Here is a 23753-nt window from a genome sequence, read left to right as displayed (position 1 = left end):
GTCTTTCATGTTAGTATGCTTCGGAAGTATGAGCCGGATCCATCGCATGTATTAGATTGGACCGACTTAGAGGTAGATGAGGATGCCTCGTATGAGGAGAGACCAGTTTGGGTCTTGGATAGACGGGATCAAGTCCTACGTGGCAAGACCATCCCTTTAGTGAAGATTTTGTGGAAACATCACGGAGTGGAGGAGGACACTTGGGAACGTGAGTTGGAGGTCCACGAGAAATATCCGGACATGTTTATTGATGTGTAATCTTGTATTTAGATTTTGAACTATTGTTGAACTTAAGAGCTTTTATATATGTCTTAAGTTGTGAAACATTGAAAATGTTTTGGTTTATTGGAAGTATGTTTTGGAACTTGCCTTATATGGAAGTTGAATGTAACATTAAATATGTTGAATATATTGTTGAAATTGGAAAGGAAATGCGTAATGTTGATGCATGTTGAAAGTACATATGTTGTTTACATATCGTGAAATGCCTCTTGTTAAAGGGATGGGATGACCGGTAATGGGTCGAATTGTTGAATGTTAAAATGTAACATTGTTTAAAATGGAGGAAAACCTGTTTTTGAAAACTTGTGCTTAATTTCGGGGATGAAATTCTTTGAGGGGGGGAGGTTATAGTGATCCCGGATTTACCCTTGTTGTACAGTGATCCGGACATGTGTCCGTGGATGTTGGTAGTTGATTATTATCTTGTTTACATCCTTTGTACTTCGTATTTGAGTTATAGGATGTGTTGGGCAGATTTGTTACAGGTTGGTTGAGATTAGAAACCAAAACTAGTTGCCCAGATTTTGACCTGTCCGCTCGAGCGGGGGTTTTGGCGCTCGAGCGGGAGTTTCACCCATCCAGTATTTCCTGTGCAGTGTTCGACGCTCGAGCGTGGGATTGGCTGCTCGAGCGGGATTGTGTGAGTGCCGCTCGAGCGGGGAGTTGGAAGCTCGAGCGGGAGACCTGTCTGCAAAAGTTCTGGGAGTGTGTATCCGCCACTCGAGCAGGATTGTTGACGCTCGAGCGGGAGTCTGTGAGTGACGCTCGAGCGGGGAGTTTGACGCTCGAGCGGGGCGACTGGGTTTAAGTTCCGAGTTTTGACTTTTCAAATCACTTTTTCACTTTCTCTTCTCTCTCCTACTTTCCCAAAAACACCATTGTTGAGCCTCTCACTCTAGAACTCTACCTTCTCTCTAGGTTTTGATCTAGTAGGAGTGATTTGCTCATCTTTGGCCTTTACAAAAAAGTTGTTGATCGTCGAGGGCTACATTTTAATCTGAAAATCTCGGGAGTTGGAGCACGTTGGGTTTTGTCATCTTCTCCCTTGGGGCTCCGGATTTGAGGTAGGGATATCCTACTCCTCTCTATGGATTTTGTCTTTAAATTTTAGTATTTTGAGATGTTGGGGTTGGTTTGGTAGTTTTGTGCAAGTTTGGGGCTTTTGTGTTATTTTACAAAAGTTGGGGTTTTATTTATAATAAACCTAGATGCATGTTTGGCATAGAGAAATGGAATAAATGTTGAATCATTGATGAAAATGGGACCTAAGGGTTGTAATGTTAATTATGGAAAATGACCTAATTACATTGTTTGATTAATTGGGATAATTAATTGTGAGAAATGAGGAAATGAAATGGAATTGTTGAGATTGGGAATGCATGGGGTTAAAGGGTGTAGTTGAATTATTTATCACTCACCGAATTGAAATGTTGATTGAATATCCATGTGTGCATTTATTTTCTGTTTAGAAATAACTGCTTTGGGCTATCGGTGGAGGATAGTCGTGATTATTGTAGACAATGGATGATGATTAGGCAAACTAAAACTAATCGATCGAATGTGTCATAGAGTATGACGGTGGATTGAATACATTAATTTTATGTATTAATTGATTGTGTATAGAACCTTTGTGTTTATATGCATTGTGTAGAGAGGAGGAGATGGGGGATGCACTCCGCGGTTTAGGGGAAGATGGGGGATGTACCTCTAAACCGGATAGTATTGGGAGAAGATAGGGGATGAACTCCGTAGATACAGCTCATATGTTTGTCTAGAGAAGTGAAGATAGAGCTCATATGCTTATCTTTGTGAAGTGTAGATACAGCTTATATGCTTATCTGTGAATGTGGGGATATAGTTGTTATACATATCTGTTGAGAATGTGGATATAGCTTATATGCTTATCTGTGAATGTGGGATATAGTTTTTATACATATCTGTTGAGATGATGACAGAGCCAATATGCTTATCCGTTGAAAAAGGGAAAATGAAAAGTAACTTGGACTCATAAGTCGTATGACATAAAAATGTGATTGATGTGGGTGTATCAGTGTTGGCCATCTATCAATTGCTAATCTTTTAGTCATTGTTCATGGTTGGTTTAGTGTATTTCTACTGGGCTGTGGCTCACCCTATATGGGAATATCATTTTCAGGTACAAGTAGCATGCCACCTCCAAGGACGTAACTTTGGAGGCTAGAGGCGGGCAGACTTTTGTTGTCTTTTCCCTTTTGATGTATTACATGTATATTCAGGCCAAGGGCTTAATGTGTAAATGAGTTAGTACTCTTTTGTTGTAATCAAGTGTTAGCTTGGAAAGCTGTAAGCCCGTAGGGCATTTTGCTTTTGTTGTTAATATGTAACACTTTTGTAAGAAACTACTCTGATGAATAGAAGAATAATTATCTTTATTATCAATTCATGTCTATATTGATGGGTTTAATGTTATTATTTTGAGGGCGTTACACAAACAACCTCTAGTACCCCAATCGGTGAGGCGGTAAATCTGTTTTAAGGAAACTATCTAGTGTAAGCTTCAGTTTGCTTTCTTTTGCCATGTTTTATTTTATTATGTGTTTCCGTTCAATCTACTTGTAATTTTCAACATGTTTCTTTGTTCTGGAATTTACATCCTTGAATATGTATCTATTTGGTTTTATTTTATTACACATATGTACATCAATTCTATTTGGCACTGACACCCTTAGGATTGGGCAAAAGAATTGAAAAAATTGCAAACCAATCTATGTGTTTGGTTTGAGTTTTCTGGATTAAGTTTTTTGAAAATTGATTTTTTTGATTTTCGTGTTTTTTTGTTTTTAGTGAATATTTTTAAAATTTTAAGCATGTTTTTTATTTTTTTTAGATGCACCTTACTTAGATGTGTCTAAAAATTAAAAAATTTGTGAAAAAATATTTTAAAAAATTAATAAATACATAAAAATACAAAAAGTGTACTGAATTCTTGTATTTTTTTTGTATTTTTGGTATTTGGTGAATTTTTAAAAGATTTTTTTTACAATTTTTTTTACTTTTTAGGTGTATTTATGTTAGGTGTGTGTAAAAAGTAAAAAAATTACTTAAAATATTAAAAAAATTCAGTAAAAACAAAAAATACGAAAAATAAGAAATTAGAGGGTTTGTTTGGTTTGTGTTTGAGAGATGTGTTTTAGAGATAAAAAGTACGAAAACATGTTTGGTTTGGTTTTTTTTAAAAGATGTTTTGAAAAATTATTTTGAGATAGAGTTTTGGAAAAAGTGATTGATTTGATATGTGTGAGAGAGAGATTTGTTTGGAAAACTTGTTTGGTTTACAAGTTTTGAGAAATTTTTTTGAGAAAATTTGTTTGGTTTGATTATTTTTGAAAACTTATTTGTAGAGAAAATTTCCCAAAATTTTTTCAGAAAATCAAACCAAACGAGCCCAGAATTTTCTGAAAAGTATTTTTTGAAAAGTGGAAACAAGCAAGGTGAATGCAATCTAAACCAAATTGCACAGTGTGGTTTGATTTTCTTGATGCATAATCCGATCAAACCTTTGAAAATAGGTCATTGTACTTCAAACTTGCCCAAAAAGGTCATTGTACTTCACAGTTCAATCCATAAATTATAATTATAGTTTTGATTTGGAATCAAATTGTTCCATATGGATATATATATATATATATATATATATATATCAAACATTTGTGTTTTGGGTCTAAAAATGAGGTTATTGAGGTTGTTGATAATATTTGGACCTTTAGGTCAATGTTGGAAAAATGGAGAAATTGCCATGTTTGGGTATATTTGGGTCATTAGTGTAATTAATGACATTTATTATGGAAATATGAAATTGAGTGGGAATAATGAAATTGGCTCATTATGAGGTAGAATGGTGGAGTTGGATTTATTAATCGCTCACTTATGAAATTGTTGTCAAATTACCTGTTAATGCATTTATTATCTGTTTAGAAATAAATTGCTTTGGGCTATCGGTGGAGGATAGTCTTGATTGTTGTAGACAATGCATGATGATTAGGCGAATTAAAACTAATCAATGGAATATGTCACTGAATATGATGGTTGGAATAATACATTAAATTTATGTATTGATTGATTATGTATATGATATGTGTTTATATACATTGTGTTGTGTGAAAGGAGATATGGGATGTACTCCACGGTTTAGGAGGAGATAGGGGATGGACTCCTAAACCGGATGTTATTTGGGAGGCGATAGGGGATGGACTCCATTGATACAGCAAATATGTGTATCTATTGTGAAGTATGGAAGTGTTTAAATGTGTTATTGACACAGCAAATATGTGTATCTATTGTGAATTATGGAAGTATTATTGATGTGAGCTGTGGTCTCATGGGAATTATTTGGCCAGGTTCTGAGCCATGTCTATCAATTGAAAATCGGTTAAGTAAAGGAAAGGGGAATGAAACATGGACATATTTGTCATGTAATTGAACTGGGTTATGAATTGATTTATGTGGGTTAAACATTTATTAAATGCTAATGTTTTAGTTTTTGCTCATATTATGTTTAGCATATCTCTACTGGGCATTGGCTTACCCTATATGGGACATCATTTTCAGGTACAGGTATTATGTCACCTCCAAGGACGTAGTTTGGAAGGCTTGAGGCTGTTAGACTCTTTTTGTTATTTTTGTTGTATTACATGTATATCAAGCCAAGAGCTTATTTGTGTAGAGCTAGTACTCTCTCCTTTTTGTAACCAAGTGTTAACTTAGAAAGTTGCAAGCCTATAGGGCATTTACTTTTGTTGTCAACATGTAATACCTTTTGTAAGAATACTCTGATGATTGTAATATGAATCCTCTTTCCTTTATCGTGATTATATGATATTATGGGTTTATTTTGAGGGCGTTACAACTTGGTATCAAAGCGTACCGGGTTCGAATACTTTGGGTATGTGGGAATTGATTAGTATCACAATGGGTTTGTCTCGCTTGTTAGAGACTTAGATGTAGTGTTATATGCTTATGTGATAACATGTTTATGTGACTATTTGGGTATGGGATTTAATTTCTAGGATGCTGATTGGATCCTTAGGTTTCTGTGAGTCTTGTTGGAAAAGCACTTGATCAATGCTGTATCTAACAGGAACTCTAGTAACGCCTCGAGACTATCATTATCCAGAAACGAAATTTGTAGGTGCTTATGTGATTATGTGCTTACGTGGAATGAATTACATTTGTCCAATGTTTTAGGACGCGAGTGTTATAGCTTCGGCACATTTGTGAATGTGCTAATATCTTCGTTACTTTTATTAGGATGTCAGGACGAGGACGGCGTGGTAAGCGTGGTAGGCAGGAGATGCCTATACCGGAGGAGGTTCCGGCGCAGCAGGAGAGGGCTGGTCAGGCCAATGTGGCCGTGCTAGTAGGTTAGCAGGCCATGTGTGCCTTAGCCCACGAGATAGCAGGAGCTATGAGGGAATCCATAGGCATTCTCAGAGCTGAGAATCCAGTTTAGACCCAGGTTGTTGATGCAGGGCCTTCCTTTCTGAAGAGGGAGTTCTTCCGGTCTAATCCGGATAAATTTGTTGGGGATCCTAAGGAGCCACTTAAGGCTGATGAGTGGCTGGAGCAGATGACGAAGACGTTTGAGATGCCTGGCATCGAAGACGGGGCGTTAAAGGTGACCTTGGCATCTTTCCAGCTTAAGGGGGATGCGGGTCAGTGGTGGAAGTTCATGAGAGGTCGTGTTGGTGGTACATGGGAGGCTTTTGTAGATGCTTTCCAAGAGAAGTTCTTATCCCCAGCTGTTAGGGAGAAGCTGAGGGACCAGTTTTGTCAGCTCAAGCAACTGAGATTATTAGTGGCCGAGTTTTAGGCCGCATGTACTAGCTTATCCAAGTTCGCACCTGAGCTTGTGGCGTCTGAGGAATGCCGTTATATCGAGTTTGAGAGGAAGTTGAGGCATGGCCTCAAGATGAGAGTTGGGGGTTCTATGACCCAGCACTATAGGCGCCTTGTGGATGCTACGGCCTATATGGAGATTATGATGCAGGAGGAGGAAGAAAGACAGAGGGGCTCCAAGAGGAGTCAAGATGGTCAGGGGGACAGTAGGAGGCAGAGGGGTCCTAACCCTCAGCAGTCCCAGGGTGCTTTTGCTAGATCGACCTTTCCAGTGCCGAGTGCAGGCTCTGAGAGAGGCAGTCTAGGAGACATTACCTATTACAAGTGTAGTCAGCTCGGCCACAAGTCTCCAGCTTGCCCGCAGAGGGAAGGAGATCAGAGAGCAGCTTCATCTTCGACTCGACCTCAGAGCCAGAGTCAAGGCAGAGGCCAGCCGCTTTCTTGCTACCAGTGTGGTCAAGCGGGGCACCTAAAGAGGTTTTGCCTACAGTTGAGTGGTATATCTAGTGCATCTAGGTCTAGGCAGAGTTTTCATCCAGCTCAGTCAGTTCAGGCCTCGAGGGCCAATCAGGGGGCTTCATCGTCCCAGTCTGTACAGCAGTCTTTTGCTTCGAGAGGAGAGTAGGTAGATCAGGGGCCTACAGGACGTGTGTATGCTGTTACCACGCAGGATCTAGGACTCCATCTGTTGTGAGAGGTACCTTTTTGTTTTACAACTCGGTTGCCAATGTGTTGATTGATACGGGTGCATCTCATTCCTTTATATCTGCTGCATTTGTATCTGTTTTGGGGCTGGAGTTGGCACAGTTAGCATCTCTTATTTGTGTAGTATCACTTGTTGGGGGTGAATTGATTTTGAAACAAGGGTGTAGAGAGTGCGATATAGAGGTCGCCGACCGCCGACTTCCATTTTCATTTGCAATTATGGCTATGTCGGGTTTTGATATTATTTTGGGTATGGACTGGCTATCGTCATACCGGGCAGTTATTGATTCTTACCGCCAATGGGTCACAGTATGTACCTTGAGCGGAGATTGTTTTCATTTCTTGGGGGATCAGTTTGGTAGTGTGTTGCCACCAGTGTATGATCCACGAGGGCGGAGTGAGCTTAGTGGTCTTCGCGCTAGCTTTATGAGTGGTGAGTATGATGAGACCCAGACTGTATTGCCAAGAGTGGTTTGTGAGTACTCGGACGTTTTTTCCGAGAATCTTGTGAGTTTGCCACTACATCGAGAGATCGAGTTCTCTATTGACTTAGTGCTCAGCACAGCGCTGATTTCCATGGCATCTTATCATTTTGCCCCAGCCGAGTTGAGTGAGTTGAAGATTCAACTCCAGGAGTTACTGGATAAGGGCTTCATTCGCCCTAGTGTTTCACCGTGGGGAGCACCAGCCCTCTTTGCTAAAAAGAAAAATGGTGCCTTGAGACTTTGTATCGATTACCGGAAGTTGAATCGGGCTACGGTTAAGAATAAGTACTCTATGCCTCGTATAGATGATTTGCTTGACTAGTTGAAGGGGTCTCGTTGTTTCTCTAAAATAGACTTGAGATCGGGTTACCATCAGTTGAGGGTCAGGGAGGAGGATATTCCGAAGACGGCATTCCGTACGCGGTATGGCCACTATGAGTTTCTGGTGATACCTTTTGGGCTCACCAATGCACCGGCAGTGTTTATGGACTTGATGAACAGGATATTCCAGGAATTCTTATATCGTTTTGTAGTCATTTTCGTAGACGACATCTTGATTTATTCGCCTTCGGAGGAGGAGCACAAGGAACACTTGAGAGTGGTGCCTGAGTTGTTTAGAGCCCATAGGTTGTATGCCAAGTTTGGAAAGTGTGAATTCTGGCTAGGAGAGGTCAAATTCTTAGGCCATTTGGTTTCCAAGGAAGGGGTGTCTGTTCATACATCCAAGATTGAGGCAGTGCAAGATTGGGCACAGCCTAAGAGTGTTTTTGAGATCCGCAGTTTTTTAGAATTAGCTGGGTATTACCGCCGGTTTGTGAAAGATTTCTCCAAACTAGCTTCGCCGTTGACTAGATTGACGCGAAAAGCGGTCAAATTTGTATGGAGTGAGACTTGTGAAAAGTCGTTCCAAGAGTCGAAAGTTAGATTGACCACCGCTCCGGTTTTGATTATTCTTGAGAAAGGGTTGGGTTACGCGGTTTACTGTGATGCCTCACGAGAGGGTTTGGATTGTGTGTTGATACAAGAGGGGAAAGTGGTAGCCTATGGCTCACGTCAGTTAAAGATTCACGAGAGGAATTACCCTACTCACGACCTAGAACTAGCAGCAGTAATTTTTGCCTTGAAGATTTGGAGGCACTACGTTTATGGTGAGAGATTCGAGGTATTCTAATGTAGTAGTCCATTTAATTTTGAGTATTTTTTATGTTCCAATGTGATTTTGGTTTTTTTGCAGTGGTTGTTTTTGGTGGGGGTGAATTATATTTAATTTTTTTTTAATTCTTCAAAAAAAAAAAATTCATATTTTATATTTGTCTAGTCGGGTATAATGTAAGTATATATTTTTTCTTATAAACAGTTAAAAAAAGTCACAAAAGACAAAAAAAATACTAAAAAACTTATATCCGAACAATACCTATAAACTTGGAGAGAAAGTTGGCGAGATTTGTCAAAATAGAAACATCATTATAATAATTTGACAAATCACTACTATTTATTGTCAAATTATAGCAATGACAATAATATTATAGATACCAACTTTTTTTTTTTCCTATATATTATATAAAATAAGTAATAGAACTAAAAGGATACGAAACTTAATTGAAATTGTCGAATGACAAGGTAATTCCTCCCAAACGGAGCATCTGTGTCACTCTTTTTTGGCAAATGTCTATCTATGGTTGTTTTGAAAAGATATTTAAAAGGGAAAATCGGTCTAAGGTCCCTATCCAACTTTTAGTAATAGATTAGGTCCACAATCTGTTCTGTTGTAGTCTAAGGTCCCTCACCCCGTACCCTTATATTACACTTACCGTCTACTTGGAAGAAGTCAATCAAAGTAGTGACATTTTCGTGGCCCTGGGGAACGGAGTCGGCTTCGTTGGCGAGAGGTTTCTGAGTGGTTTATAAACAAAGTTGCCTCTTTATCTACCTCCAACCTAGTTTGGAACTCTGCAGATGAAAGTTTGCATCGATGAAGCTTTAAAATCTACTCAAGAAGATAGATCGCCACCGCCGGTGTCAGTCTTCTCCTTCTGCTCCCGATCTCACTTCTCTTTCCACTATCACGCTATCTCTCACCAGGTCTCTCTCTCTCTCTTTCTCTCTCTCTCTTCGTTGTTGTTTATTTGAAATTTCTATTTTATGTATATATATATATATATATATATATATATATATGGTAGAGCCTTGATCTTAGATGCTTTTTTTCTTCTCTGTACCTTTTGGTTCAACTGTTGAGATCTAGAAGCCTTGGATGTAAGTTAAAGACCATTTGGAGAGAAATCCAGTCATGATACTACAGAGAATGTAAGTTATCAGTCATGTAAGTTAAAGACCATTTCTCCAGATGTAAGTTAAAGCCTTGGATGTAACTGTTGAGATCTAGAAGCCTTGGTATAAGAATTTCTCTGGAGAGAAATTCTGAAATCCAGAGAAATTTGGCTAAAACACAGACAGAGAATCCAGAGAATTTCTCTAGAGAGAAATTTCGAAATACAGAGAAATTTTCAAAAGTTTTTCTGGAGAGAAATTCTCTGGTTTGAATTTTCTCCATCAACCACTCCTCCAGTCAGTCAATGCATCAGAGAAATTCTAGGAAGGATTGGGCCAGAAAAATCTGAGAAGAATTGGACCAGAGAAATTCAAAATTTCTCTAGACTCAACCAATGCATTAGAGAAATGATGAGAAATTCTAGGAAGAATTGGGCCAGAGAAATTCTGAGAATAATTAGACTTTCCAGGTTGAAATTTCTCTGGACCAATTTTCTCTGGACTGAAATTTCTCTGGATCAAGGTTGAGGGACCTTAGGCATTATGAAAAATTATTGAGGGACCTTAGACATTATGAAAATATTGAATGTCCTTTATGCTATACAACCTTAATATCAGGGACCTTAAAAAAAAAACCCCCTATTTAAAAAGCTAATTAAAAATTAACTTTTTAAATTTTTTTAATTTTTAAAATATATATATATATATATATATAATTGTATGGGATGAAATGTAATTTAAAATAGGTTAAAAATTAATAAAAATATTAAGTCTGCGTTTGGTTGTGTTTTGTAATTATGATTTGAGAGTATGAGTTGTATTTTGAGTTTGTGGGGTTTGAAATTATGATTTGAATGTAAAAAATTTATTTGGTAAAGAGTTTTGAAAATAGTTTTGAAAAGAGTTTTGATTTGAGTGGGGAATTGTTGATGTGACATTTGATATTTGATACTTGATACAAAAATTTACAACTCATAACTAAACATACAACTCAAAATTATTTTAAAGCACATAAAAAATTTTAAAAATTTTAGAAAATGTTTTTTTTTATTATAAAAAATTAACATATCAATTGCAAAAAAAAAAAAAAAAATGCACTATTCTGATCAACCGACTGGTCAATCGGCCGGACTTCCCGTCAAGTAAAATTTTCAACAAAATATTCTGAAAAGCGCGACTGAAAAAACGGCTGAGACAGAGCTCTTCGCAAAACTTTTGAAATATGATTTTAAAATACTAAACAAATATCATAAAATATATTTCGTTGTTGTTTCAAAAAAAAAATATCATATTCAAAGTCTAAAAAACTAATTTAAAAACGTAAACAAACAAAACTTAAACCTTTCAAAAACTTTATTAAAATTTCTATCAAATATCCACAACACCCGACCATATAATTTGATACCACACCACATTTGCTACAATTTTTGGCATAGTTTCTCAACAATTAAAAAGTGTTTTAACCCACTTCCAAGCGAGGCCCGTACATAGCTGCTGCCGACTCCCTCCCTGTGTCTGTCTCTCTCTACTTTTCTTTCTACACGCTCTCCGTCTTCTCTTTTCTCCATGGCCAACCCCTTCCTGAGTTTGACTTCACATCGCGAAACTCACATTGCTAGAATGGGCAGAATTAGGGTTTCCCAGACTCTTCCTTCAGCCCCTGATCAACCCACACCCTCTGATCTTCCAACTGCGATGCTCATTGATGGAGAAGAATTACATATTGGCGGAATTGCAACGGTTGTAAACAATGAAGCTTCGCCGGCTTCGTCGACGAATGCAGATACTGAAACTGAAAAGAAAAGCTGTAAAAAGAGGGATTTGAGTGAATACAATTTGGATGGCTTGAGTTGCCCTATTTGTATGGAGCCATGGAAATCTCAAGGCGATCATCAAGTTTGGTGAGACAAGCCCTTTTCATTGTTGCTACTGTATATATTTTTCCACTCATGATTTAGTTCAATCAATTGTGTTTATATGCCAATTGGTGGTAATATTACTTGAATTACCATGCTGTTTGTTGTGTAATAACTAGAGTAGAGGTCAATTAGATTAATTAAATCTAGGGGTGTTCAGTCTTGATGTTGGTTTTAGCTTGTCAAAAGAAGTTATGATGTTGTTTCTCGGGGGAAAAAACGAAAGAAAGGAGGAGGAATGGCTTCAGGAGTGAATGAATGGACACGTGATGCAGCGGAATACACAGGGGCGACTAAATATCATTCTAGTCGACAAAGGGGCTCTTGAATCCCAAGAAAATAGAACCTTGAACTCACAAGAAAGAATAAAATACTTTAATATTATTGAATAAAATAGTCTTTTCTATAAGGGTTACATAGCTATTTACGATAACCTAGACCTTGGAGGCCAAATACTCTTGGATACCAAGAAATCTAACAATTTCTTGGGGCCATCGGACTCAGAAAAAACTCTTGAATTAATTGTAGTGCGCTTGCGGGAAACTCCTTGTCAAAGGCCTGTGCACTCCTGAGGATTAGTCGGACTTTAATTTGAACACCCCAGTGCCAATAAAAAATAAAAAATAAATAAAATGTTAAAAATAAAAATATAGAATTTCTTAAAATCTTGTCCTACATCAGAGTTTCAGGACTAGGTGTAGTTCGGTGCGAAAATGGATTTTGACATCTTTTCTAGAGATTGCATGTTGTCCAGGGTGAAGATCACCTGGTTCTTTGGTTGTCTCAATGAGGACTTAAAATCTCCTGCGCGTTTGATGTGGAAAAGAAACACGACAAGTATGGAAGAACAATATTGCATTCAATGGATTGAATTACAATAATTGGAGCAAACTACACTAATTTGGAAATGGAAATTACAATATCTAATAAAAGCTATTGAAATTAGAGCTAAAGACACTAGGTCTTGAAGATAAAGTTGCTAAATATTGTTGAGTTGATTGGATGATTGGTTGTGTGCCGTTCACTTCTGCAATCTGACCTTATATAACCAGGCCTCCTTAGATGTTAGGGCCACTTTCTCAACCACTTCCACTTGGTACGATGCTAGGTTAACTATCTCTTGTATTGCTGAATTTGCTTACTGCAGGAGTGAACAGTTGTTGCCATCAGCTTCTGATCATTGAATGATGGGTAGTGGAGCTCCAAATGTGATGGATGAATGCCAGTGCCCAAACCACCAGGCCATATCCCAAGATTGTTGCTCCATGGTGGTTTAAATGGATGAATGCCTTCTTGACATCACTCTCACCTAGAGAAGTCAACTAGGTAGATATGGACAGACCCTATTCTGACCACATTCTCTACATTTGATGGGTTCCTTACCTCTTCTCCATCACTAACTCAAATTATTACTCCAAGCTCTTCAAACCTCAGCCCAACCCATTTATCATATATGCACATATGCTACTTGTAATCTATGCAATGCACAAGGATTTTGTAGGTTCTAGTTTGAGATAACTTTCATCTTGTGTTACATGGACTTTTCTATTTTTCCCAAAGTACATTCTCCAGATATAAGAAGGCTATGGGTGTGGGATATGTGGCCAATGCCTGTATCCAATGTACACACTTGGATTCTAACTTTGAGAAGATGATAAAACTCACATTTGTTAGTAAGGAAACATTTCTAGCGTCATTCATGGATTAGAGATGGAAATTTCATATTTTTTCTAAATCCTATTTAATTTCAAGAGCATTCCTAAATAATTTAAAACATCACATCTAAGAATATTATATAATATGCAATATATATGTGTCCATGTCCCTAGTTTACTGTTGCACCAAGCAATGCCCCTCAATTTTGAGTTTTGCTTCCATAAAAAAAAATCCATAGTCTTTTCCAAGGAGAAACTCCCAAAAATTAATTTGCACAGAAAATATATCCAACAATAGAAGACTCGGAACATAGTTTTGGTAAAAATTTGGACCAATAGCATTTTAGTTTTTGATAATGTTTGCATTTATTGTTTCATTGGATGTTGTATTCATGATTTATTATAGAAGAAGTTCATTTAAAAGTTCTCTCTCTCTCTCTAGATTTTTTTCTTGATTTATGCTTTCAATGGAACAATGGGATTCTAGATCAAATTTCATTGATATTAAACTGATATGCACTAAACTGATGGGAGCTAAGTGATACATCTGACCATTGGTAGTTGGTATCAAGCCCTTCAGCTAAAAATGGCTACTCAACAGAGAGTTGGTCTACACCCTATCAGTTTTATTCGACATAGTACTGTAGAGTGGGATACATCTGATATATAAGAATATTGTCTGCATTTCTGTTTCCACTGTGTCTTGCTTTGTTTTTTTATTTAAATATCTAATAATTGCAGTTGTCTTCCTTGTGGGCACATTTATGGTATGTCTTGCATCAATAGATGGATTCAACACCGTGGTGGATATTACGCCAAGGTATTTTAACTGAATAGCCAATCCTGTAATAAGGCTGCACTAGAACAGATAGTGGAATCTCAATTTAACTTCTTTTTTTCCATGTTGTAGTGCCCTCAATGCAACGAAAAGACCACCTTGAAGGATGTTCGAAAGCTTTATGCATCACCAGTAATTGTGGTTGATGAAAATTCACGAAAGGTCAACATCATTTCTTGTCTCATGGGATTGATGTTTGAAAGGAATTTTATAGGAACTTGTATTGATTCATGTCTCTACTTTTCTGCAGAAAGTTGAATCACTTGGTGCTGAAAATAAATCACTTGAGGCTGAAAATAGGTGTCTCAAGACTGAGGTTAGCTTACTTACATGCAAAGAAACATACTGCTGCTGAGTAGATGTTGGCTTGAGTAGGTTTTATGTTTATTTTTTATTGATGATATTTCTACCTGAATATAACATTAACTGAAATACTACAGGTCTGGCTATGATATCTTGGTACTCATGTCTCTGGTCTCCCTATATTGCTCACTTTTGGGTTTAAAGTTTTTGCGCAAGCTTAAGACAGTTCATGCAGATGGATATGGATTGAGTTATTGCAGGAAGTTGTGTTGGTTACCAATAACTACCATAAAATTAGTTTCAAACTTAGGCCAAGTTTACTCAAAAATAATTCATCTTTTTATCTTTTTTTCATCACATCATCTCTCTACTTTTCTGCATATCTTTTCGTAAAAAGACAAAATGTGTACTTATTTAGGTCATCCCAAACAATCCCTTAATTTTGGCTATGTTTGGAGCAGCTCTGGAAACATGATTCCAATGCATTTTTCAATGCTTTGTTTGGTTCAAGTTTTCAAAAATTGATTCCAATGTCACATTCCAAAACTTATTTCAGATCATGTTTGGAGAGCAGAGCGTTTTTTGAATTTTGAATTTTGAAAAGAGCAAATTGGGTCTACCCGATCATCCTCCCGGACGTCCCCCGGACATCCGGCCGGCCTACCTATTGACCGGAATAGTTTTTTTTTTTTTTTGTAAGCAATTGGCACCTGTTATTTGAAAAAAAAAATGGAGATTTATTTTTTGATTTTTTTTTAACAAAAAAATAATATATTTTTTAATATTTTACATAAAATTTTTTAAATAAAAAAATTGTTTTTGTCAATAATTATTTGTTTAATTGTATTTTAAAAAGAGTTTGATTATGAATTTTGAATAGAATTTTGAGTTAAGTTTTTGATCAAACAACTTTTCTAATTCAAAAATTCAAAACTCAATTCAAATCTCTTTTCAAAACTCATAATCAAATAAATTTTTTTTTTCAAATTATAATTTGAAAACTCATAAATTCAAAATATAACTCTATATACAAATCATAATTCCTAAATTATACCAAACGCTACCTTTGTTTTTGCAGAGAGCTAATCTACTTGATATTCAAGATTAGAAAATTGAGTCATAAGACCATTTCCAACGGTGAACCAAACCCAGCATCAAATTCCAATTTTGATGAAAAACCTATATTTTCAAGCTCCAATCGTTGCACAAAAGTCATATCAAAATGAGAATTCAGCAAACAAAACATCAAACTGAGACCAAGACACAGATTTTACCAAGTCACTGTTACTGACTGTTGAAAGTGGTACACCGGTCAACCAACCGTTCAGGAAAAAAAGTTCAAACCGTTAAAAAAAAAAAAAATTTGCCTAACCGGTCAACCGGCCGGTCGACCACCCCGGTCGTCCCAAAAAAGTTCAGAAAGTTCAAAAAAAAGTTCAGACAATTCGCGAAAAAAAAAATTTTGCCCAACCGGTCAACCGGCCGGTCGACAACCCGGTTGTCCCGGGATAGATTTGGTGAAAGGTGAACCGTTGGAGCGAGTGGTATCAAATTTGGTAAAATAAGTCATTTTTTACTCAAATTTGGTGAAAAATTTGAGTTACCGTTGGAGATGCTCTAATTGAGTGGTTGTGTCTGTTACATTTAGTTACTATAAAATTGGTTGCAAAATTTATTTCTATTTTTTGTAAGTCATTGAGCTGCAGAAACACTGTAATGCTTTCTTATTGTCTATGCAGAGAGCTAATCTACTTGATATTCAAGATAGTTTGGTCAAAGAATTGCGTCATCTCAAGAAGGTTGGTTTGATCATAAACATAGTTTAAGAGTTTACTTTCATTGCAAATTAAGTAATGCATAGTTTCTGTTGATTCAAAATTTATGCCTTTGGTCATGGACCATGGTTGTGTACATAAACGTGTAATTTTGTTGGCCATCAGATATTGTAGACCGCCCGAATTTTGCTCCGCGCGCGAGGGCACGAATTGTAGTTCTAGCTACTATAGTTTGGACTCCTGTCACGGTTCTGAATCTAATCTCAAAAAATGCAATGTAAGACTGATAAATCACCAAAGAGTCCAAATCTGACAATTGATTTTGGAAAATCAATTATGAAACAAAAAGCATCAAACATGGACTGCTTTGCGAGATTTCAGAGTCGCCATTTAAATATTTTGTTTTTAAGAAATTTAGGAAACTCTAACTCGTGGCTAAGGTCACGTGTCCGTCATCACCAAAGTTGCCTCGGCGCGGGAACTTGAGTACGAGAGGGGAAGGTCCTGAAATGAGCACCTCCGCTCGCCTGATCAAAGGATCGGCCTCTACTAACATAATATGTTTATTTTGAAAAAACATGTGTTCTTATTCTGATTAATTAGCTAACTTACTATTTGATGCGCACAACACACAAGTATAAATTAAATCACTCAATTTGGAACTAAACATCTCATATTTGTTTTTCGAAAATGGTTTGAAGTTGCTACTCTCAAGTAGGCTAAAATGCGGATTTGCCACCCTCAAGTGGGCTTAAAACATGATTTGCCACAAACAAGTGGGCTTAATACGCACATTTTGATGAATTGTTCCAATTCAAGTAATGAAGCCTTCATCCACAAGCATTCATACAGTTATAGCAGTTAAGCAAATAGCCTCATGGCAAGTATGCTATCATGGCAGTCACTAACACACATGAAAGGATGCTAAAGTATAAACACTCACAGTATATTCCGAGCCAAAACAGAAGCTATGTTAGAAATCAATGCATGACCCTAGCTATGTCAAGGATGCCTAATGCAACACATGCAAAATGCAACTAAGATAGGCTCGGCTATTCTAAGATGCCATGTGAATGCAACTTGATAACATATTGTTGAACACGTATTCAAGTAGGTGTATTAAAATACAATGCGGTTTTGAATGATGCGCCGAGCCCCGGTGCATGCAAGACAAATGAATGATGCACGCATGCAAACATAAGGTATGCTGATCGAAATATGCCATAATCTAACCATTGAAAGCGGGTAAATAAAAGGAAGAAAGACGTGAGGTTGGAAGACATTCACACACTTACGCACACTTATTACAACAATATGCCCTCTCGACGGAGGGTTCGAATAATGAGTTAACTAGCTAGTCTAAGCTAAGTTAACTAATTAATCTAATAAAGCGAATTAGACTAGTTATTACATAACACAAATTGAATGACTAGCTACAACTAGTTATTACAGTACTTTAACTAATCAAAAAATTAATTAAGTTACAAATTTAAACTAAACAACAAGCAAAGCTGTAAATGAGGCTGCCTCAGCTCTGTTCAAGAAGGTGGAAGGTGTATGCATGCTTGATCGCCTCGTTCAGAAATCCATTACTATGCCCAGATTTGTCTCTATTTGCATTTGATTTCAGAACACTGCACAAACTTCCAAATAGCTTCTACTCCAACATGGAGACCTCCAGGAGGGCTGTCGACCAGAAAAGGAGGCTGTAGACCAACTGTAGACCAGAAAAGTTTGCTGTAGACCAGAAAAAGTGGTCGGCCAGCTACTTTTGCTGGTCTGCCGACCAGAAATTCTGCCACACACCAGTTTTGCTGCAACAGAGAACAAGAAGGGGCACAGCAGTGTATTTGCAAGGTATATGTGCACAACCACCCTCCCTATCATTTCTTAAGTTCAAGGGAGTGCGGTTCTCGACTCTGGGGCCACCAATTGAGCATTGCAATGCACGATGGCCGAGAAGCCAAGTTTGCACAATTCAATGTCAATGAATGCACAAATAACACATAAAAGCCTCCGCCTCTATCATGCATGATCAAAAGGGTCAGCGATCGAGAAATAAGGCACGTTTCATCACTTCAAGTATGAAACGCCCCTCGTTTCTCATGTTTGGATTAACGCTCGATCCAAACACAATGCAACACATACAACATGATCAACCTATCAATGCTAATGGCATGCACAAGATTTCTATCATGCAAGCAATGCATGCATGGCATGTTTGGAGGCTAAAGCATCAAAGCAAGTAAAGAGCATCATACAAGATGCATGCAATACAATGCTCAATGGACTTAAACCAAATATGGACAGACCTAAGAGACTCCAAAACAGTGGCCAGTACACCAAAACTTAGGCACAAAAAGACAAGATATGCATGCTCATGTAACGGCTCATCAACAAGGCATAAGAAGCACAACTCTCAAACATGATTAAGAAGTGACAAATGTGAGAATGTAGCCACACTATATGCACTAAAATCATGTGTAAAATGATGCCAAATCATTTAAACAACACAAGCATACCATGTTAGAAGGTCTAAGGCACAAGGCTACTAAAGGGGACTACACAAGAGGCATGCAATACATGGCACAAACGATTGAACCAACCAAAGACAGAGCTCAATTGGGTCAAAACAAAGACCAAAACATACTGGGGTTGGAGCTCAAAAGCCTAGACAAGCATGCATACACGCATTGGCCCATAAACGAGGCACAAAGGCACAACTCTTAAAGGCACTCAAAGAGTGAAAGAAGTGAGGACATGGCAATGCTATATGTTCTGAAATATCATGATAAATGATGCCAAATCATGCACATGTCATAAATGAAGCATGCTAGGAGGCTCAAAGCTTGAAACTAGCATAGGCACTTGCATTATAGCTATGCAAAGCAAGCCCCAAAAGGCCAAGAACACCTAAAACAGTCCTAAAGTATGTCAAAATAATGCTAAAACATGTATGGAGTATAGCCAAGACAAACTAGCATGAAGTGCCAAAACACCAAGTAAGCTAGGCCAATGAGCATGATTACACTACAAGTGTAAGAAGCAAATGAGGGATGTTCTAACTAACCAAAAACGGAGTTGTATCATAGCAAAATAACACCAAAAATACACTGAAAAGGTAGCCCAAAAGCTTAGGCAAGATAGCATACATATTAGCTCATGCTTAAGGCATAAAGCACCAACCCTCCAAAGCATTGAAAGAGTGACACATGTGAGTGTATGACAATGAAACATACTCTGAAATCATATATCAAATGATGCTAAATCATGCAAATAGCCCAAGCAATACATGCTAATGGACTCAAAACACAAAGCTAGTGAGCAAGATTGCACTATGACTATACAAAGCAAGGCATGGATGATCAAGAACACTTAAAACAAAGCTTAAACATGGCAAAACACGAATAAAAACTTGCTGGAGTGGAGCCAAAAAATACTAGAATAGTGGTCTAAAGCATGATGCATGTTAAGGCTATAGGGAGGATTACACTGCAAGGTTATGAAGCATGCAAGAGGTAATCAAACCAACCCTAGACAAAGCTATAGCATGCTAAAATGACACCAAAAACATGCCGAGATAGAACCAAAATAGGCTAACATGATAGACCAAAGCATTGAGCACAAAAGGCTAAATGGCAAGATTACACTACAAGTGTAAAAAGCATGCATGAGGTGATCAAACCAAGCCAAAACAGAGGTATGTCATGCTGAGATAAGGCTTAAGACATGCTAAGATGGAGCCTTAATGAGGTAGAAAAACATGCTAACTTGGTGAGCCATCAATACAAGCATATAAGAGAAGAGGGGGGGGAACAACCCCCACCCATTTGAGGTCTCAAAACACACTTTCTACCACTGAAAATTCACTGGATTTCAGTGGTTAAAAGGCCAAGAGAAGGTGATCTCAAAAGCCTAAAGAGATAGCTCAAAGCAAAGCCAAACAAGGCACAAAAGGGGATAGACCACCCCCAGCACCAAAGAAGCCTCAAACAAACATTTCAAATACTTAAAAATGAAGCTTTTTGCAGTTGAAAGTTAAGCCAAAAGAAGCATGCAAATAGGGCTAAGTAAGCAATGAAAACAAAGCTTTAAAAAGGGTATTGACTCACCCTTGAAGAACAAGAACAAGGCAGCAACTTCAGGCGCAAAAACCAAACCAAAACCACTCAAATACAACCTCCAAGAACCTCAGCTCAAGAGTGAAGGTGTATCACTAGGTGTTTGTGTGCAAAAGTGTGTAGAAATGACACTTTTGAGCACAAAACAACACATATATATATAGAGAGAGAAATATAGAGATAGAATGATATGTATAGCCCTCAGCCAATTTTTCTGAACCTGAGACAAGAGGGAGGAGGCTCCCTTTTATAGAATTCCAAGCTTCAAGCTTGTTGAACAAGCTAGAAGCTTGGTGCAATCCCTTCATACACGTGTATGGGGGATGCTTTCTGTGCCCAACAGCTGGCACAGCTGGCATGGAAATATCTGCAGAAAGTGCAGAAAAGCTGCCGACCAGTTGAAGTGGTCGACCGACCAGAAAAAAGTGGTCTGCAAGGAGAACAACTAGTCGACAAGGGGGGGAGGGAGAGGGTCTGCACAAGGAGAGGAAGGTTGTGGCATGGCTGCCGACCACTTTAGGTGGTCCACAGACCAACCACCCTAGCTGGCCGACCAGAAAACTGGCGGGCATGGAAGAAAAGTGGTCTACAAGGGGGGAAACTGGTCTACACCCCTGTTCCACTCTCTAGGCAAGGGAAAACAAGGTTTGGTTCAAAACCCAACCTAAAAAGAAGCAAGACAAAAGTCCGTGAGACAAGGCACGCAACCGGAAGCTCCGAAAACTAGTCTACAGGTACAAAAAGTGGTCTACGAGAGGGAAAAGTAGTCTACGACTACAAAAAGTGGTCTACAGATCTTTGTTTCCCTCTAGGCAAAGGCAATAAGGCATGGTCCAAAAACCAAGTCAAGAGGAGAACGTTAAGAGGTTCCGAGACAAGGCGCTCGGCCGAAGGCTGCGGAAATCGAAAACTAGCCTACAAGAGGGAATAGTAATCTATGACTATGAAAAGTGGCCTACAAGTCTCTTTCTCCTTCCAGGCAAGGTCAACAAGGCATGGTCCACAAACCAAGCCAAAACACAAAGAGTTCAGAGGCCTGGAGGCAAGGCACTCAGCTGAAGACTCCGAAAACTCGAAACGAGCACAAACATGCGCGATCATCGAGCGCTCAAACGATGACGTCTGAGTCTTAAGGTCGGTCAAAAATGAAGTGTCTACAGTTGTCCCTTTTTGACAGAACTCAGAAGTCAAGAAATAACAGGAGTGAATGTCAAAGCCTAGAGATGACCCATTTTTGACAAGGCTAAAGACTTAGACAAATAGGCAAAATAACAAAAAGATGCGCCTGCAGGCAGGGGCAAGATGCAAATGACATGCACAATGCCGAACATAACTTTTGATTATGCAAAGAGGGCTATAATGAAACATCTAGATTCAAATGTTATGCAAAGAAATGCTACAGCAAACTCGTACACAAGCAAATAAGTAACCACGCCACGCGTGGGAATTACAAATCGAATTACATTTCATGCAGAAAGGATGTAAGAAAATTATACAATTTTAGCGAGCATATGTGATAGATACACAAAGCGAACATGTGATGGATATACAAAATGAGCAAAGTGCGATAAATACACAAAGTGAGCAAGCATGTGCGATAGATACACAAAAGTGAAGAGAGTGTAATGGATACACTATATGAACAAGGTGTGATAGATACACCAAGCAAACGTGTGATAGATACACAAAGTGAGCATGTGTGATAGATACACAAAGCAAACGTGTGATAGATACACAAAGTGAGCATGTGTGATAGATACACAAAGCGAACGAAGTGTGATAGATACACAAAGTGAGCAATTTGAAACGGAACTTCTTTGAATGAACCATACATACAATATCGTTTGGTTGCGCCAGCTTCAAATGAACCGTACATACAATATTGTGCCTGCATAAGAAAGAAACTCAATAGGTACAATATAGTAGTAACACATGTTCAACGTTACATCAAGACACAATTCTAATACGAGATAAACTCGTGCATATACAATGCAAGTGGTACATAGCAATGCAAGTGAAAAGTGCGTAACAATGCACGTGGAGAAAGCTACATGTCAATGCAAAACTGATATACGTATTCTACGAAACGAGTGCATGTTCGATGCAATGAAACAGGTATGGACAATTCCTACACAAACGTAAAAGTATGCAAAATGCAATACGATGTGACGTGCATACTCTGTGGAGACATAAGAACTTGTGTAGTGCAATGCAACATAGCACACACATTCCATGCATAACAACAATACATTTTCAGTGCAACATCAACAGCATGTTTGAAGTAAAATGTCGAATAAGGAAATACATGCCTTAACGAGACCAATTCAAATGCAACCTCCGATTTACCTCTTGAAGGGGTCACAACGTACATAAAAGGATACACCTTGCTCTTGACGAGTGACGATGCGTCGTGCATCGAAGACATGAATCGAAGTTCCCGCGGGGACATTTTGAATTGAAAATAGTGAACTTTTCTTGCACTTTCTCGAGAGATGAGGACTCCAATCAGCATAAAAACACAAAGGGAGAACAATGGGACCCTAAAGACCACCCAAGAGGGCTGCCGACCACCTAAACCATCTGCAGACCACCTGTAGACCACCTAAGTGGTCGGACGACCTGAAAAACTGGTTAGTTGACTAGTTTAGTGAATCCAGGGCAGTTTAGTCTTTTGAGGTTCGGCCCTTTAAGTACACAACTCCAAAACACATTTGCTCACAAACTCAAGGTCGAAATTGACTCCCCTTCCTTCCTAAGCCCTTTTCCCTCTCAGATCCGGGCTTTGCACGCGTTTTCTAACACTCTACGTGAAGTTGATTCGCGAAAAACTTTCGATTCTCTTCGTTTTGAACCAATCAGAATTTGTTTTCGGAGTTTCTTTCTCTATTTTCACCACTTGAGGTATGCTTCTCTCGAAGTTTAGCACCTTTTGACTTTCTTTGACTTTTTCTCTTCCCGAGAGTTGACTTTTGGCAATTTTAGCTTATGTCGCTCATTTTTGCTCAATTTTGTACCTTTTTTCAGATGGCTGACCACATCCCACACGATGGGGGTTCTCTACAAGTAGAGGACGAGCCTGACATCATGCTATTGCCGCCCAGGATTCGGCCTTTCGACCCAGAGAGGTACCACCCTCAGGAGCACATACTACCACCGAGAACTTTTCATCATTTCACAGATTTTGCGCGACGAGCACCCGCAGACTTGCTACTACGGGAGTCGGAGTCTCACCTGTCTCACCATGCGCGCGAGGTGCGTACTGCACTTTTACATTTTCTACGATGTATTTTGCATTTCTTGCACATTTCATGCTTTCGTTATGTATTTTATCTGCTCGTTCTGAGCACATTTACATACACAGGACTTTTGCTCATCCTGAACACAACTCACACACTGCATTTCTGCTTATTCTAAACACAGCTCACATATTGCATTTCTGCTCATTCTGAACACAGGTGGCTTCCCGCTTTATCCCGGGATATGGGTCGATCATAGCGAGGGAGTGGTACACGGAGCTCCCAGAAGTGT

General features: G+C 38.5%; 1 protein-coding gene and 1 long non-coding RNA gene across 4 annotated transcripts; one reads left to right on the top strand and one right to left on the bottom strand.

Moving 5' to 3' along the window:
- Positions 1-11058: 11058 nt before the first annotated feature.
- On the top strand, positions 11059-23686 carry LOC145797033 (uncharacterized). Of its 3 annotated transcripts, XM_082883098.1 has the most exons (6): positions 11059-11518; positions 13930-14008; positions 14099-14188; positions 14277-14342; positions 16069-16128; positions 23250-23686. In XM_082883098.1, the coding sequence occupies exons 1-6, from the start codon at positions 11184-11186 to the stop codon at positions 23637-23639; spliced, it is 1020 nt and encodes a 339-aa protein (XP_082739224.1). In that variant the 5' UTR covers positions 11059-11183; the 3' UTR covers positions 23640-23686. The 3 variants fall into 3 exon arrangements, with proteins under 3 accessions (XP_082739224.1, XP_082739225.1, XP_082739226.1); XM_082883099.1 differs by lacking the exons at positions 16069-16128; positions 23250-23686 and adding an exon at positions 15408-15452 and having other exon boundaries at positions 11060-11518; XM_082883100.1 differs by lacking the exons at positions 16069-16128; positions 23250-23686 and adding an exon at positions 14467-14679 and having other exon boundaries at positions 11061-11518.
- On the bottom strand, positions 21905-22703 carry LOC145797035 (uncharacterized). Its single transcript, XR_014337985.1, has 2 exons — positions 22572-22703; positions 21905-22113 (listed from the first exon to the last, which is right to left on the bottom strand). It is a non-coding gene; the product is annotated as an uncharacterized LOC145797035 (long non-coding RNA).
- Positions 23687-23753: the final 67 nt, after the last annotated feature.

This window comes from Camellia sinensis, chromosome 8 (genome assembly GCF_055761805.1).
Source record: "Camellia sinensis isolate YWXY chromosome 8, ASM5576180v1, whole genome shotgun sequence".
NCBI classification, from domain to species: Eukaryota; Viridiplantae; Streptophyta; class Magnoliopsida; order Ericales; family Theaceae; genus Camellia; species Camellia sinensis.
This window is presented reverse-complemented; position numbering and strand designations above follow the sequence as displayed.

Bases quoted from the DNA above. Each gene is read 5' to 3' on its own strand.
- LOC145797033 (XM_082883098.1), top strand. From the start codon at position 11,184: ATGGCCAACCCCTTCCTGAGTTTGACTTCACATCGCGAAACTCACATT. The intron at 14,189-14,276 runs GTCAACATCATT...ACTTTTCTGCAG, and splicing joins TTGATGAAAATTCACGAAAG to AAAGTTGAATCACTTGGTGC. The intron at 16,129-23,249 runs GTTGGTTTGATC...ACCTTTTTTCAG, and splicing joins AATTGCGTCATCTCAAGAAG to ATGGCTGACCACATCCCACA.